We start from the raw sequence: 16,776 nt of genomic DNA, 5'->3' as shown, positions 1-16,776 counted from the left end.
GAAGCCTATTTCTCTGTCTGTGGAGACATCTAAGAAGTATGATAGTCCTTGGGGAGGAGGATGTGGGCAATGAATTAGGGAGTGATGATATAGGTACGGAACAGCAGTAATGTTAACAAACCAGACAGACTAACATATTCAGTATAAGCAAAACTATTTGTCTAACCCATGATGCAGAATTAAAATTTGAGACAACTCATGCAGACAGATAAACCCATTTCTGACACATCTTGAGGATTACCTCCAATGTTAAAAGCACCATAAAAGCAAGGTGTTCTTTTGAATCAAACTTACCTGAACTTGCCTGCCCAACCAATCAAAAGCTATATATCCAGGGTCAGTCCTTAGAATCAAGAGGCCAAGAAGAAACTGTAGCCCGATTCCCCATAAGACAGGTCTCCAGTAAACCTATACAGAAAGATCAAGTGATATATCTTAGAAGGAAAATTAATGCAGGCCTCAGCATAAATGTCTAATGGATCACTATTTCCTTGGACACATTCTCAGATGTGGTCTGTCACCCACCTCCTTTGGGAGGCTAAAGCTGTCATAAGCAGAGAACCCTTTGATAGAACCATACCTTAAAAAACTCAGGCCGGGCGCAGCGGCTCATACCTGTAATCCTAGCACTTTGGGAGGCCAAGGTGGGCAGATCACCTGAGCACAGGAGTTCGAGACCTGCCTGGCCAACATGGCAAAACCCCATCTCTACTAAAAATACAAAAAGAAGCCGAGCGTGGTGGTGCATGCCTATAATCCCAGCTACTCAGGAGGCTGAGGCAGGAGAATCGCTTGAACCCAGGAGGCAAAGATTGCAGTGAGCTGAGATCGCACCACTTCACTCCAGCCTGGGCAACAGAGCGAGACTCCGTCTCAAGAAAAAAACAAAAACAAACTCAGGATTGCATTCCTTCTCCCTAAAACTGAGTTTCAACTCTTCGGTCCAGGAAAGTATGTAAGTAACAATTATGTCCTGATAAATTACTTCGATAGAAACAGTAGTCTAAGAAGGACCATTAAAGGAGGCAGGATCTGGCCATCCTAGTCAAGCTGTAAGTACTGGATACTTATAATTATTTCCCCTGTCTGGAAAATGGAAAGGCAGAACATGATTTCTCTGTGTGTCTAAGGTTTGTTGATCTGACAACCTGTAAGTGAATTAAGTAAAATATTGCCCTGTCAAGAGGCTCTCATTTGATTGTAAAAGAGCCCAATAAACTCTAATGCAGACCCAGGATGTGCAGTAGGAATGGACAGTCATTTGCTTGCATCGGTGGTGCAGGGCTGAGTGGCTTCAAAAGGACTATGGCATCAGAAGCACAGACAATGGAGATGTTCCCCTCAGCAGGGCAAATAACTTAGATCATATTAGCTGACTTGGTCTCTGATTAATGTTTTTTTCCCTTGGGTCAAGCTTTTAATGGTAAAGTCTTCCAGAGTTTGCCATCATGAGTTACATATGAGAGCTTTGATGTCTCCGAATTCTTGCCCATTTCATGGGTTACCAGTGGACAGAACTAGGATAAGAGTTGAGTTCAATATTAAAAAGAAAATTGTATAAGGACAAATTTTTGGAGTATAAATGCCCAAACTGCATGGGACTTCGTCTGGGGAAATCTGGATCAAAATGCATGAATTTTCTCTGTGTTTGATGGAGGGTATGCGAGAAGAAATTAGACTTGACAGGGAGAGAACATCTCACTGGTTGTGTAACTGGAAAATTACTGAAAATGGAGCATGAGATAGTAACAAACAGTACCGTGAAAGTTCAGGAAGATAGGGCACCGTGGCCACATTAAATAATCCCATCAAGGTAAGAAAAGTACTGAACAATAGTTCAATTCTCTCACAATCAATATTTTGAGCAATTTACACATGGGGAGAAAAATAAAAAAAGAATCTAAAAGATCAGCTGGATACTTACTCTGGTTGGGTACTTGGAAAATAGAAATAACAGGACAATGTACGTTACGAGCCCACCAAAGGACACCAGCTGCTGTTGACCCAATTTGGCAGTGTCAAAGGCCAGCCAGAAAATAACTGCTAGGACCAGGGAGCTCCAGATCACCCTAAGAGAAGGGGAAGGGAGGCATTGGCATCATTTGTTGTGCTACTTGAGAATCATAATCAGGCTTAAATTTTTTTTTTTTTTTTTTTTTTTACGAGATGGAGTCTTGCTCTGTTGCCCAGGCTGGAGTAGAGCGAAGCGATCTTGGCTCACTGCAACCTCCACTTCCCGTGTTCAAGCAATTCTCCTGCCTCAGCCTCCCCAGTAGCTGGGATTATAGGCATCTGCCACCACCCCCGGCTAATTTTTGTATTTTTAGTAGAGATGGGGTTTCACTATGTTGGCCAGGCTGGTCTTGAACTCCTGAGCTCAGGTGATCTGCCTGCCTCGGCCTCCCAAAGTGCTAGGATTACAGGTGTGAGCCACCACCCCCAGCCATCAGGCTTAAATTAACAAAGAAACATAGAAACAAGATGAATACACTCTGGCACCAGTAGGTTGTGCTTTTGGAAACTGCAACAGAATCTTTTTGGTTGTGGCTATCAAGGCAAATAGCTAAAAAATTAAGTACTGGGTCTCCTTACTCTACAACTCTTGGGCCCTTCACCTGTCCAAGGATGCATGAAGGGGCCAGAGAGGAGAAAGCATGTTTGGAGAGGAACGTCTAGTGATTTCTTTGAAAGAGCTACTGGGATTCTTCACCTTCGTTTTGTGGGGTGGGTGAGGTGTTATCTGCTTCCCTTTAAGGAATAACTTGGAATATGTTATCTGCCCTTGGGGGACCTCACCAGCCGCCGAGAGGGAGATCAGACATTAGGGCGAGTTCTGGCTCCCCTGGGGAGCCCAGCAAGCCTGACAAGTCTGACTCAGGACTCACGGCTTGCACAGCAGAACCAAAAGGCCTGCTGTGTTGGGATTGCACAAGCCCAGTTTATTAGGCCAAGGATGTGTGAAGTTTCCTGGTAGATCCCATGTTAGCCTTGAGGAAGAGAAGTGGTCTGGGGTCCTGCTCAGGGGGCCACCTGAAGGGAGAGGAGGTGCCTCAGAGAGAGACTGAGGGAAAAGCTCTGAGCAGTTGCTGCAGGACACAGGGTCCTATGGGAAAGGGTCGCTCTAACACTTCACAGGCCCTTCCTCCCAAGAAGGCCAGCTTCATATCCAGAGCAGGTAGCCAGGCTGATCCTGGCTTTGAGACTGGCAGGGGAGCAAGTAACAAGGAGAAAGGGGACACTCAGGCCCAGGCTAGGGAGGAAAGCTAGGGCACTGGGTCAAGTTCACAGTTCTCATTACTGGAGGGGACAGCATATTCTGATGTTAAAAAATGTCCATGATGCCTGTATCAAACCTACGACATACCCACAACAATTAAAAATTTAAAAAATAGGCTGGGCACAGTGGCTGACACCTATAATCCCAGCACTTTGAGAGGCCAAGGCAGGAACACTGGAAGCCAGGAGTTCAAGACCAGCCTGAGCAATATGGTGAAACCCCCGCCTCTACTAAAAATACAAAAACATTAGCTGGGTATGGCAGCACATGGGAGGCTGAGCTACTTGGGAGGCTGAGGCATGAGAATCATTTGAACCCAGGAGGCAGAGGTTACAGTGAGCCAAGATGGCGCCACTGCACTCCAGCCTGGGTGACAGAGCAAGACTCTGTCTCAAAAAAAAAAAAAAAAAAAGAAAAAAGACAAGGCTATGAACTTTGGACTATTACTAAGAGTGTTCAGAAGGGTCATGGGCTTTTGGCATTTTTGTAAAATATAGGGTAGATATCTCCCATTGAATAAAATTGGAAGAATGATGAATGAAAAAAATTGTTTTATTTTGACCATAGCCCCATGGGTCATGAAAAAAAGTGCTAGCAGTCTTCAACATCCCTAAACAATTTTAAAAGCCCTACATTTCTTATGAGTAAAAGGCATGGGAAGAAATTAGAGGAAAAGAAAACCTGATAGAAAAATTATTTGGGGCCAGGCGTGGTGGCTCATGCCTGTAATCTCAGCACTTTGAGAGGCCGAGGCAGGTGGATCATCCAAGGTCAGGAGTTTGAGACCATCCTGGCCAACAAGGTGAAACCCTATCTCTACTAAAAATAAAAGAATCAGCTGGGCGTGGTGGCGGGCAGCTGTAGTCCCAGCTACTCAGGACGCTGAGGCAGGAGAATCGCTTGAACCCGGGAGATGGAGGATGCAGTGAGAGGAGATCGCGCCACTGCACTCCAGCCTGGGCGACAAAAATGAGACTCCTTCTCAATAAATAAATAAATAAATAAATAATAAATAGATATAAAGATTTGTGTTCATCATAATAATTAAAATAGCAAAGATTTTGTAGGCAAAATAAATGGTCAACCATACAGGAACTATAATCAAATTCAAGATTGAATATGTTCTACGATCCTCATTTTGTAAATAAATTGTAAAGAGAATAGGTATAACTCGTAAAAGAAAAAACGTTGGTAAAAATGAAAGCTCTTTAAAGACACGTCATCAGCAATCTCCATCAGTTTGTACTTATAACCCAATTCTTTATTTACAGGTACTGAGATTAGATGGCATTTGTGCTGTTCCCTATCTAGTGCCAGGACAGACATTACTGATTGATCACGGTGCGCTTCCACTGACAGGTCGGAGGGAGAGCGAAGCCATCCTGTTATGACCAAACTTTCACTCTTTTCTATTTTTCTAACTACTTCCTAATACGTAGGCACAGAGATGTCTCTCGCTAATATAGCACATGGAGTGTAATATGCTCATCATCTTTTGGACAACATTTTATCATTTAATACACTTGACATTAAGGCAGTGTGTGAGGACATTTGCACACGTTTCAAATGAGCCATTGCCTCATCTAGGCTTTGATTTCCTGTTTGTAAACTGAAGACATTGTAACAGATTACTCCCTAGGGTGCTTCTAGCTTCCATATCCCATAAACGAGGAAGTAATTTCAGAACAAATTTTTGAAATGGTGTTGGAAAAGACTCTCTCTCTTAACTGAAGTAAGAGAACCGATTGCATTTACCACTTCAGCCAGAACCAATGGCCGTTTAGAAGCCTTCTGCCAGGAGACAGCATCTCATAAATTCGCTGTTCGTATTTGGCCATCAGGTGATCCCAGACAACAAAGAAGATGGCAGCCACGGTGATCCCAAAAAGAGGAAGGGCTCTGTGAAAGTTCAGCACACAGGCCGCAATCACCATAACCAGATAACCTGTCCAGGAAGCAAAAACAGACATTGAACATCACTAACTACTGGGATACGCCTCCAGCCTCCAGCCTTCATTTGGCTCAGGTGAGGGGAAGTTTAATCAAGATATCATTGAATGCAGGAGTGCTCTTGATATGGCTACTGGCTTCTTTGATGGGGGCTTTTGATATTTTTCAAAGCAAGTCTGGAAAATTATCGCCATGAATGCTAGGAGGACAGGGTGCTAGGTCTTTTTATTCTTACAGGACCTTCTGAGTTCTTGAATCTTGATGCTCGATCATTGGGCCTCTAGGTACTGGCCATTTTTATCCCTGGCATTCAGTCTCGGCAGGTGAGCTACTATCAGAGAAAGGCTGAGTGTTGAAGCGACCACCGGCAAAGAGGTACTGATTCTTGTGGTTTGCATTTCAGATTCGGTCTAAACTGGCGTGAAGGCACAGACCTACCAACAACAGACTACTTATCTAAGTGACACAGAGTCTCTAAGGAAAAGAGGTAGGGGCAATTACCAAGGTGGCTGCTTTCGAAGAGCAGATTCTGGGATAAGAATAAGGTTTCCTATTCCTAAAGGTCTGCAGAGGTGGTCTGCAGGTTAAATCTGGCCTGCTACTTGTTTTTGCAGGTGGCAAGTACATTTGTATTTGTGTGTTTTGAGAAATAAAAATAAAGTCCTAACTCACCCAACCAACTCAACTGACCCTTTAACCAGAATTCCTTCCTAAGGAGTAAGCAGAAACCAGCTCTGGAAAACAAGAAATGGAAGGCTCATTTCTCTATCGCCTTCAGCCAATCATCTGAGGTGGTGACCAAACTCCCCCTCCCTCTTAGAGTTTTTGTTTGTTTGATACGGAGTCTCACTCTGTTGCACAGGATGGAGTGCCGTGGTGCGATCTCGGCTCACTTCAACCTCCGCCTCCCAGGTTCAAGCGATTCTCCTACCTCAGCCTCCCAAGTAGCTGGGATTGCAGGTATGTGCTACCATGCCCGGCTAATTTTGTATTTTTAGTAGAGATGGGGTTTCACCATGTTGGTCAGGCTGGTCTCGAACTCCTGACCTCAGGTGATCCACCCGCCTCGGCCTCCAAAAGTGCTGGGATTATAGACGTGAGCCACTGTGCCCGGCCTCTTTAGAATTTTGATGTGACAGCTCACCAGTTTCACAAGGCATTTCTTCCTGATAAGAGACTGCTGACCATGGAATGGTTCTGGCCAGTCTTGGAGGATGCACGGTGAGGGTTTCTGTGTCCTTTGCTTTACCTTTTGACTTCACAGGGCTGATAACTCCACCCTCAGATCATGGTAACACTGCTATTTTTTATACACATGCTCCATAAAGAGGCATAGATCTCAGTTGTGCATGTGAATGTGTCTCCTTTCATAAATATTCATGACTCCCCCTATAGCTTATTGAATATTTATGCTTAGCCAATCCTTTCAGCATAAATTCCTGTCTTATTCTTCCCTCCCTCAAAGTACTTGTTTCTGGCTTCTGTTGGAGACTATACTTCCCAGCCTGTCAGAACAGCCACCTTGCAGGCTGCAACCCTTTATGAGAAACAGAACTTTGCTTTCCAAATGTTTGAACCTCATGATTGATTCTTCAGTTGACAGTTTGTATGTGTGTTCTAGAAATAAAGTTGTGTTGGAATACAGCCATGTCTGTCCACTTACATATTGTTTACGGTTGCTTTGTTACTACAGTGGCAGAATGGCATGGTTTTGACCTTACGTATGAAATACTGAAAAGCCTAAAATATTATCTGGCCCAGTATTCAGAAAGCTCACCAACCCTACTGTTTCCTATTCCAACTGTCTGAGCACCGCAAAACCACTGACCTTGGCGGTGCAGCAGCCTTGGATTGATGCCTGTAGGCTTGGATGCGGGTGCTTATGTTTTACAGACAGGAGTGTTCTTTAAAATGGGCCAAGTTCAGTGTGCTGAGCTTCAAGAAAAAAAATAACAATACAACAAGACAAAAACAAAAACAAACCAAAACAAAAAACAAACAAAGTGAGCCAAGGAGTTCTTTGTTTTGGAGGGAGTAAAAACGAGACATTTTTGTCCTGCCTTCAGGCAAGCGGAATGGGCTAGATGGCCCTAGGCTACTCATGTCGTATTCATATAAAGAATTAATCACTTGTGTTTTCTGGATTTGTGTGAACCAATGCACCCCTCAAATCCACATGACAGTAACAAAGGCTATAAGAGTGAGGAGAGTAACTGACTCCGAAAATTAGCTTCCCGGCCGGGCACAGTGGCTCACACCTGTAATCCCAGCACTTTGGGAGACTGAGGTGGGCAGATCACAAAGTCAGGAGTTCGAGACCAGCCTTGCCAACACAGTGAAACCCTGTCTGTACTAAAAATACAAAAATTAGCCAGGCATGGTGGCAGGTGCCTGTAATTCCAGCTACTTGGGAGGCTGGGGCAGGAGAATCACTTGAACCTGGGAGGCGGAGGTTGCAGTGAGCCGAGATGGCGCCATTGCACTCCAGCCTGGGTAACAGAGCTAGGCTCCATCTCAAAAAAAGAAAGGAAGGAAGGACAGAAGGAAGGATGGAAGGAAGGCAGGCAGGCAGGAAGGCATGCAGGAAGGAAGGAAGGAAGGAAGGAAGGAAGGAAGGAAGGAAGGAAGGAGCTTCTGGCCTCATAAATGGGGTAGGGAAGAAATTTGCAAAGGCTTCACCTATTAAGGGCTTTTTGATTACTTCTCTGCCTCCCTGGATGATTCAGTAAAGGTTTAATCTCTTCCCACCTAAAGTTAATATTTGTGGGAACCCCTGCAAAAAAGACTGTGGTATCTCTATCCCTCTTTGTTATTTACCTGCTAATAAAATGCCCCAGATGATGTGCCGAAGAGTGGTTTTGTGTTTCCTACAGAAACCACATACTGTGTCATATCTCCTTTCCAAACACCTGCAACACAAAAGCAAAAAGGCAGGGAGAAGTAAATACCAAAAACATGAAATACATTGTATGCTGAGGCTAGATTAGGCTTTGTAAACCAAGAAAGCAAACAAATACATGTGTGAGGCATATGTCTTACAAAATAGAGAGGGGAAACTCATTTCATTTTAGACTAGAGTCAGCCATGATCGTGACCATTCATTGATCACCATCACTGAATAAGTGTGCCAACCCCTGAGGGATTAGAGAGGTGCAGACAACATGCTCCTGGGAACAGAGCAGGGGAGATGGATAACTAACCAAAGCTGAAATAGTCACAGGAAGAGAGTGTTTCTGGCACACTGCAAGATCCTCTGTTAGCTTCTAACCAATGGTTATTATGTATTTGTTGTTAGAAAATAAAAAGCCAAGGAACTCTGTCATCCCTCTTGGTTTGGCAAAATCTGAACAAGTTGGTGGTGCTCTGTCCCCCATCACCATCCCCATTAGTCCAAGACTGATGGGCTTCATGGGGTGTGCTTAAAATGCAAAGTAGGATTTCCTGGATGTTAGGGCTATTAACCAATGGGTTGTCACAGCTTTCTCAGAAAGCTCTGGAAGTGTTGGACTGTCTTTATTTCCATCCAGGGCTTTGTTATGGGGTGGGTGGGTAGTGTGTGAGCAATGTGTAGGTTGTCTTCGGAGGAGGATCGTGTCCAGCAGTTCCCCAGGAGTGAGCTGGGAGGCCAGGGCGATAGTCACATGGCTCTCTTCTCCTTATCTGGGGATCGTCTTGTTCCCATGTAGATGCCTCTTTCTTTGGAGGCCTCTCCTTCTCCCACTTGAGTCTGGGTGGAAGGAACTTCTTGCATATTTCCCCATTGTCCCCTCCAGGTCACGGGACAGCACTTCTAAAAATGACCATTTCTCATCCCATATAGATGATTTCCAAACTCCAGGACCTCAAAGGACGTGGCCCCGAGCTGGGAGACCTGCACTCCCCTTGGTCAGTGCCTTCACTTTCCTGCCTTCCAACAGTCTCGCCCGCACCTCCAGGTGAGCCACCTCCCAAGCTTTGGGGCACAGCTCAAGCTTTTGGCTTCTAAAAAGTCTTCTTGCATCTCCTCAGACAGATAGATGCCTCTGAAGTTTATTCTTACTGTCTTCTTTGATTGTGTTTATTTCAAGTAGCAGGAAATATTGGTTATTTGGTTAATAACCAGTCATTTGGTTATCTAGGCTGAATAATTTCCAACCCATTAACCCTAGTGAAACCTGAGTGCCTCTGACCACACAAGAGAATTTCTCAGTCCCCCAGGACCAGAGACCCCTGGAGAACAGATGCCTATGAGCCATACAGCACCATGAGTAGAACCTTGGATATTAAGGATGTTCAACAGACACGTATTGGTTGATAGATGAATGAAATGGGAGTAAATATTGCTTATCTGAAACAGTATTTTATGGCTCTGAGTTGGAGATCCATTCGTGGGTTATAAAGTCCACATAGTAACCACTATTAAAATAGAAGGAGGCCAGGTATGGTGGCCTGTAATCCCAGCACTTTGAGAGGACAAAGTAGAAGGATTATTTGAGCCCAGGAGTTTAAGACCAGCCTGGGAAACACAGTGAGACCTTGTCTCTACAAAAAAAAAAAAAAAAAAAAAAAAAAAAAGCTCGGTGTGATGGCACAAACCTGTGGTCCCAGCTGCATGAGAAAATCACTTGAGCCTGAGAGGTCAAGGCTGCAGTGAGCTGTGATTGTGCCACTGCACCCCTGTATCAAAACAAACAAAAAAAAAAAAAAAAAAAAAAAAAAGGGCCAGGTGCAGTGGTTCAAGCCTGTAATCTGGGAGGCCAAGGCGGGTGGATTGATTGAGGTCAGGAGTTTGAGACCAGCCTGACCAACATGGTGAAACCCCATCTCTACTAAAACTACAAAAATTAGCTGGGTGTGGTGGCACATGCCTCTAATCCCAGCTACTCGGGAGGCTGACGCAGGAGAATCACTTGAACCCGGGAGGCAGAGGTTGCAGTGAGTCAAAATTGCGCCATTGGATTCCAGCCGGGAGTCAGAGCGAGAATCCATCACAAAAAAAGAAAAAGAAAAAAAAAAGACAAGAAAGAATAAAAGTATCAAAAGTATCATAGTGTATCATTCATACATAAGAATGATAGGTATCACTTCATGAAACGTTCATCATTATGTATGTGTGTGAATATGTATACTGAGAATTAGAAACAGTGCTCTAGAAAATATTGGGTGAATAAAAGTGTAGTGAAGACATTTTTTCATGGTCTGATTTAGGAAAGGCTAATGATGTATTATTCTCAGTTGAATATATGTTAAAAAGCAGCAGCAGAGGGTGACATTTAATAGGATACATTCACATACTGCAGGTTGACTCCATCAGGTTCTTTAATTGCAGGGAATGTGTGTAGTCCATTACGGCAATCTGACTTCTGCATAAAGCAGAGTACCCACAAGTAGACACTTGGGTCATTTGGTTATCTAGGCTGAGTAATTCCCAACCTCCTGACGGCTGTTTCACTCTCATTGACATTAGTGAAACCTGAGTACCTCTGACGACCCAAGAGAATTTCTCAGTACCTCCGGGTCAGAGACTCATAAAGTAAAATGAGGGATAAAACTTTGCTATGTTTCTGATATGGTAAATATTTGGGATGATGTATATGTGACAAGAGCTGCCAACCCTAATTCTGGCCAACTCCAGAGGTATCATCTGATACATAAAAACAAAGTTCCTCCCGTAGTCCCAGCTACTTGTGAGGCTGAGGTGGGAGGATCACCTGAGCCCAGGAGGTCGAGGCCGCAGTGAGCTTGACAGATCTCACGACAGGGTCTTGCTCTGTTGCCCAGGCTGGACAGAATAGATTTAAATTAAAATATATTTCTGGCCAGGCATGGTGGCTCACACCTGTAATCCCAGCACTTTGGGAGGCTGAGGCAAGCAGACCACCTGAGGTCAGGAGTTCAAGACCAGCCTGGCCAACATGGTGAAACCCTGTCTCTACTAAAAATGCAAAAATTAGGTAGGCACGATGGTGCATGCCTGTAATCCCAGCTACTCAGGAGGCTGAGGCAGGGAGGTAGAGGTTTCATTCAGCCGAGATTGTGCCACTGTGCTCCAGCCTGGGCAACAGAGCGAGACTCCGCCTCAAAAAAAAAAATTAAAATCTATTTCTAGATTTAAAATTAGCACCACTGAACTCCAGCCTGTGCAACAGAGTGAACCCCTGCCTCTAAAAAAAAGAAGAAAAATTTCCTCAGAGACATAGGAATGCAAATCAAATTTAGGAATAGAGAAGATGGACAAATACTGTAGTGTTATGACAGAGTAGCAGACAATCCTGGACTAGGAATCAGAAGCTGAAATTGTGACCTAGCTCTCTTCGTCTCCTAGCTCACTTGGGGAAGTCAGTTCTCTGAGGTTCATTTTTCTGGTCCAAAAAATAAAGATACTAATCTTGTGTCTCCTACCTTACGGAGTTGGTTGTAAGAACTTGGAATACGTTGAGGCTATTACAAGGTAAGAGTAACAGTTTGTTGGGATTTAAAGTGGATTGGGTTTTGAGCAATCAATTGCTATTGATTGACATTGAGAAGATGAATTAACTGCATTCGTATGGACTGGAGCAATTAGTTGGTGATTTACACTTTTAATTAGAAGACTGTCCTGGGTGAATTTAAATCTGCATATTGGGTTCCCAGAACATCAGCAGTTTGAATTGGCCACATTGATCATCTTAGAGCTTCATTAATTTTTCTGGAAAGGATGTCGGGTAGGGAGGGTAGATGGATGAGTGGTGACAATCTCTAATAAATTACAATAAATGTTAAAATTCAAATGGGAGGTCCGGCGCTGTGGCTCATGCTTGTAATCCCAACACTTTGGGAGGTCGAGGTGGGTGATCATTTGAGGTCAGGAGTTCAAGACCAGACTGGCCAACATGGTGAAACCCCGCCTCTACTAAAAATACAAAAATTAGCCAGGCATGGTGGCATGCGCCTGTAGTCCCAGCTACTCCGGAGGCTGAAACAGGAGAATCACTTGAACTTGGGAGGCGGAGGTTGCAATGAGCCTAGAGTGAGTCACTGCACTCCAGCCTGGGCGACAAAGTAAGACTCTGTCTGGGGAAAAAAAAAAAAAAAATCAAAGTAATAAAACCAAATGGGAGGTAGGCTTGGTTATTTCCTTGTTTTAAAGACTGTACCCTTTTTGTTGCACCTCCTCTTCATCATCCTCCATGTCTTCTTTGTTTCTTGGAGAATCCTGCTCAACTGTGCCCTGTTCTTCATCCTGGAAATCAAACATTGGAGCAGAGATGGAATAATGAGCATCCTGGGCATAATGGACCCTGGTTTCATTGCTCAGAACTCGGGCAAAGAACTTTCAATAGGTTCTTTTAAATTATTATGCAAGAAGACGGCTCCTATTATCTACTGCACAGACATTTTCTTCCCCGCTTATAATCTCACACAAAAAAAGGCAGGATCACATTGAACTCTTCCTTTCCTTCCAAACGAGCGGTTGGTATTTTCTCCTTTTCTTAAGGGAACAGGCTCATATTTGTGCTTTTCACTCCTGTCTCTCCCGTAATCATTCAACCCCAGCTCTGTTTTCAGCCAAGTGCTAAATGAAGTTACTACCAGGAGCTGCATAAATCTCCCCTAGTACTCTGCCAGCCCCGGTTTCCAAAGGACTGAGACCAAAGCTGGATTTATTTCCCCGGCAGCCCAGGGCTTGGTCTGCGAATATGAACACTAGCTTGGCACCTTCAAGAGCCGATAAACCTCCCCTTGGGAACGAGGATCCTTTTATCAGTTGGGCGAACAAGGACTATTTCCCTTAGTCAGCTAGCCCTTGCTCTAATTAATTGAGTGTAGGATATCTCTGGTCCATTTTTTTCAGGGACCCAATCTTTCTAGGTACAGTTTGAGCTCTCAAATATCCATGACCCATCCTATTTCCAGGATGGCAGAGGATTTCCTACCTGTCTTCAGTCTCCAAGAATGTCTCAAATAATAAGCCTGGCTCTTGTAACCAATGGTACAGAAGCTGGTGGGGGAGGAAATAGATGGAGGTAGAGCAGTTTGAGTGTGCTCTAAGAAGTATAATGTCAAATCTCAGCACTTGTCTTCTGTCATATCCAATGTGGCCTTTGATTCTCTTTAACAGAAATCATAGAAATAAATCATTAGTGTGTGTCTGAGCTGAAAGGATTCTCAAAAATCCTGTAATTCCACGAGGCCAAACTCCATTTTTCTCCTGATTCAGATTACCTTTGGGCTGGACCCCAGGAACTAGGAAGGTGCGAGGATAATTGTAAGAGAGACCAGCTGAGTCCAAGCTGCAGCTTCTTTGGAGGGGCTGGGGTTGAGTCTTATTCATTTATTTCTGTCTAATTCCCAGCTTAGCCAATAGTCAATATTTGGTAAATATTTGATTGAAATGATCATCATTATTATTGTCTTGTGGTGAAAGTACCCCAAATTACCTCCTATCTATGGTATGTCTAGCATTACTACTATTGTCCTTTATTTTTCTGTCTTTACTCGTATTTTAAAATCAACAACTACAAATCTCCCTTGGCTCCCACAATCATGGGACAACTGCCCCCTCTTTCCTTGCACAGTCAGGCCACTGGAGAGAGTGGCGTTTACTCTTTGGAGGTCACTTCCTCACCCCCTGCCCACTTCTCCACCCACTGTGATTGTGCTTCTGCTGAATGTGTCCTGCCAATGTCACCCAAGGCCCATTGCTATCAAATCCAGTAGCTACTCCTCAGCCTTCACATCCCCGTTTATAACTGTAAAATATCTAAATTTTTGTTTTTATGAAAAAATATTTTTAAAATATTTTTAAAAGAGCAGTTTCAAGTTCATAGCAACATGGAGCTGCAAGTATACAGATTTTTCATGTATTGTCTACCCACCCTCATCTTCCCTACTATCAAATGAACCCGGAGAAGTACGTTTGTTACAACTGAGGAGCCTCCATGGACACATCATCATCACCCAAAGTCTGCAGTGAGACTCCCTTGGTCTTGTACATTCTATGGATTTGGACACATGTATGATGACATGTATCCACCATTGCAGTATCAGGCATACTAGTTTCACGGCCCTAAAAATCTTCTTATAGCCGGGGGCGGTGGCTCATGCCTGTAATCCCAACACTTTGGGAGCCCGAGGCGGGTGGATCATGAGGTCAGGAGATCAAGACCATCCTGGCCAACATGGTAAAACTCCATCTCTACTGAAAATACCAAAAAAATTAGCTGGGCGTGGTAGCGGGTGCCTGTATCCCAGCTACGCCGGAGGCTGAGGCAGGAGAATTGCCTGAACCTGGGAGGTGGAGACTACAGTGAGCCGAGATTGTGCCACTGTACTCCAGCCTGGGTGAAAGAGTGAGACTCCGTCTCAAAAAACAAAAAAAGCCCACACTTCTTATTTGTCCCCACCTCCCCCGATGCCTTGAAAGCGCTATTTACTGTCTCCATAGTTTTGCATTTTCCAGAATGTTGTACGGTTGAGATCGCACAATATGTAGCCAGTTTAGATTGGTTTCTTTCACCCAGTAATGTACATTTAAGGTTACTTCGTGTCTTTCCATGGCTTGATAGTTCATTTCTTTTTAGTGCTGAAAAACGCTGCATGTCTGGATGTACCACGTTTATTTATTCATTCACCTACTGAAGGACATTTAGGTTGCTTCCAAGTGTTGGCAATTACAAATAAAGCTGCTCTCAACATCCATGTGTGGGTTTTTATGCGGACATAAGTATTGTTTTATTTTTTTGTTTGCTGAAGAATACTTAGTGGAGTGAACATTTTTTTTACAATCAATTAAGCAAAATAGACAGTTACCAAACACTGTACTATGCATGGTGTGATTCCAATACAGATGACATATGCATGTGGGCGTATGTTTGCATTAAAAAAGGCTGTGTTCCAAAATGTTAGGCACTGACTTTTTTTCTTGAATTATGAGCCTTTTTTGGTCTTCCAGATTTTGCTACAATAAGTTTTCCAAATTGTCTGCTTTTTAAAAAGTGATTATTTTACCACGAGAAAACTCCTCACAAAATGACACACTAGTGGGCACCCTGAGTTCCTTTTTTTTTTTTTTTTTTTTTGAGAGTCTCCCTCTGTCGCCCAGGCTGGAGTGCAGTGGTGTGATCTTGGCTCACTGCAACCTCCACCTACCTGATTCAAGCGATTCTCCTGCCTCAGGCTCCCAAGTAGCTGGGATTACAGGCACACGCCGCCATGCCCAGCTAATTTTTGTATTTTTAGTAGATATGAGGTTTCACCATGCTGGCCAGGCTGGTCTCGAACTCCTGACCTCAAGTGATCCACCCTCCTCAGCCTCCCAAAGTGCTGGGATTATAGGCATGAGCCACTGTGCCCGGCCCTGAATTACTTTTTAAGGGATGACCTATGTGGGTAATCTGTTCACCTTTTTTGCAATAGGAAGCCATCTTTAAATAAACTCCTGTCCAGAATTCCATATGTAAGTGAAATTAAGCAAGAGTCCCTCGGACTGGTATAAAGCTACTAAGGAATGCTAGGGGCCGATGGACACAGATTTAGAACCATAGAGACCGTTCCTCTTATTTCTGTCGTTTACCTTAAAGCTCAGGTGCTTTTGTCTAAGCCAATGCCTTTTTCCTTGAAATGGAGCTTGGAACTCCTAATAGTGAAGCGTCAGTGAAAACCTGCATACGCTTCCCATCAGGGAACTCTGAGGACAGGTGGATAGAAACAAAATCTCTTTGTTTGGGCATGTGTGTTTTCTTTACGACTGTGCCCCACACACTTTAATTACCACTTAATCTGTTCCTCTGCGTGCCAGCGGGGCGCCATGCTTTCTGTGCCCACTGTTCTCAGGTGCCTGTTGCGCAGCGGTTGCCATGGCACCAGAGTCACGCACCACAGTCTTGCTGTACCTGTTTGGTGTCTGTGTGCTCCCTGCTTTGCACAGCTCTGCTCCTCACTGAGTTCTTGTTTCCTGATGTGTTCTCGTTCTCAAGAAAGTTTTCTTCATTCTAAGAAAAAAGTACAGATTGAAAAAATAAAAAGTTACAGCCAAAAAACAGATGTTCTTTCATGAATAATACCTAGAAGAATTTGGAGGATGAGACAAGCAAAGAATAGGTGTTCAGGTGAAGCATCTGTTTCAACGAACAGCTGATAAATCCTGGGCTTGTAAAGAAACAGATGATGGGCTGGGCACAGTGGTTTGTGCTTGTAATCCCAGCACCATGGGAGGCTGAAGTGGGAGGGGAGACCAGCCTGGGCAAAATCTCAGTAAAAATATAAAAATTAGCTGGGCATGGTGTTGTGCACCTGTAATGCCAGCTACTTGGGAGGCTGAGGTGGGAGAATCGCTTGAGCCCCGGAGGTAGAGGTTGCAGTGAGCGGAGATTATGCCACTGCATTCCAGCTTGGGCGACAGAGCAAGACTCCACTTGAAAAAAGAAAGAAAGAAAGTAAAGAAACAGATGACTTTTGCTTTGTTTTGTTCTGATACAAAGGTGGTCCGGTGGAAGAGAGGAATGAGGACAATTGCCCTTATGTAGGCCAGATAACTTTCCAATAGGCAGAGCTGGGACTGGGGGCAGGTTTCCACTCTCCTTTCTATC

The 16,776-nt window shown here is 44.1% G+C and overlaps 1 protein-coding gene and 1 long non-coding RNA gene across 4 annotated transcripts in view; one reads left to right on the top strand and one right to left on the bottom strand.

Moving 5' to 3' along the window:
• LOC105498755 (solute carrier family 28 member 3) overlaps positions 1–16,776 on the bottom strand; it is a 64,744-nt gene that overhangs the window by 22,095 nt on the left and 25,873 nt on the right. The window contains exons 2-7 of the mRNA XM_011771072.2: positions 16,081–16,179; positions 12,343–12,428; positions 8,045–8,136; positions 5,033–5,222; positions 1,925–2,069; positions 295–408 (exon numbers count right to left, since the gene is read on the bottom strand). Of these exons, the coding sequence (XP_011769374.1) occupies positions 295–408; positions 1,925–2,069; positions 5,033–5,222; positions 8,045–8,136; positions 12,343–12,428; positions 16,081–16,179 (726 nt within the window). The remainder of the gene's footprint in view (positions 1–294; positions 409–1,924; positions 2,070–5,032; positions 5,223–8,044; positions 8,137–12,342; positions 12,429–16,080; positions 16,180–16,776) is intronic.
• The window catches only part of LOC105498754 (uncharacterized), a 112,348-nt gene continuing 100,743 nt past the window's right edge, over positions 5,172–16,776 (top strand). For all 3 annotated transcript variants that reach the window (XR_011612374.1, XR_011612372.1, XR_011612373.1), the window contains exons 1-3: positions 5,172–5,303; positions 5,631–5,714; positions 9,048–9,162. This is a non-coding gene — a long non-coding RNA (uncharacterized lncRNA). The remainder of the gene's footprint in view (positions 5,304–5,630; positions 5,715–9,047; positions 9,163–16,776) is intronic.

The sequence above is a fragment of the Macaca nemestrina genome, chromosome 14 (assembly GCF_043159975.1).
Source record: "Macaca nemestrina isolate mMacNem1 chromosome 14, mMacNem.hap1, whole genome shotgun sequence".
Taxonomy (NCBI): Eukaryota; Metazoa; Chordata; class Mammalia; order Primates; family Cercopithecidae; genus Macaca; species Macaca nemestrina.
Note: the sequence above shows the minus strand (reverse complement) of the source record. Positions and strands in the feature narration are given on the sequence as shown.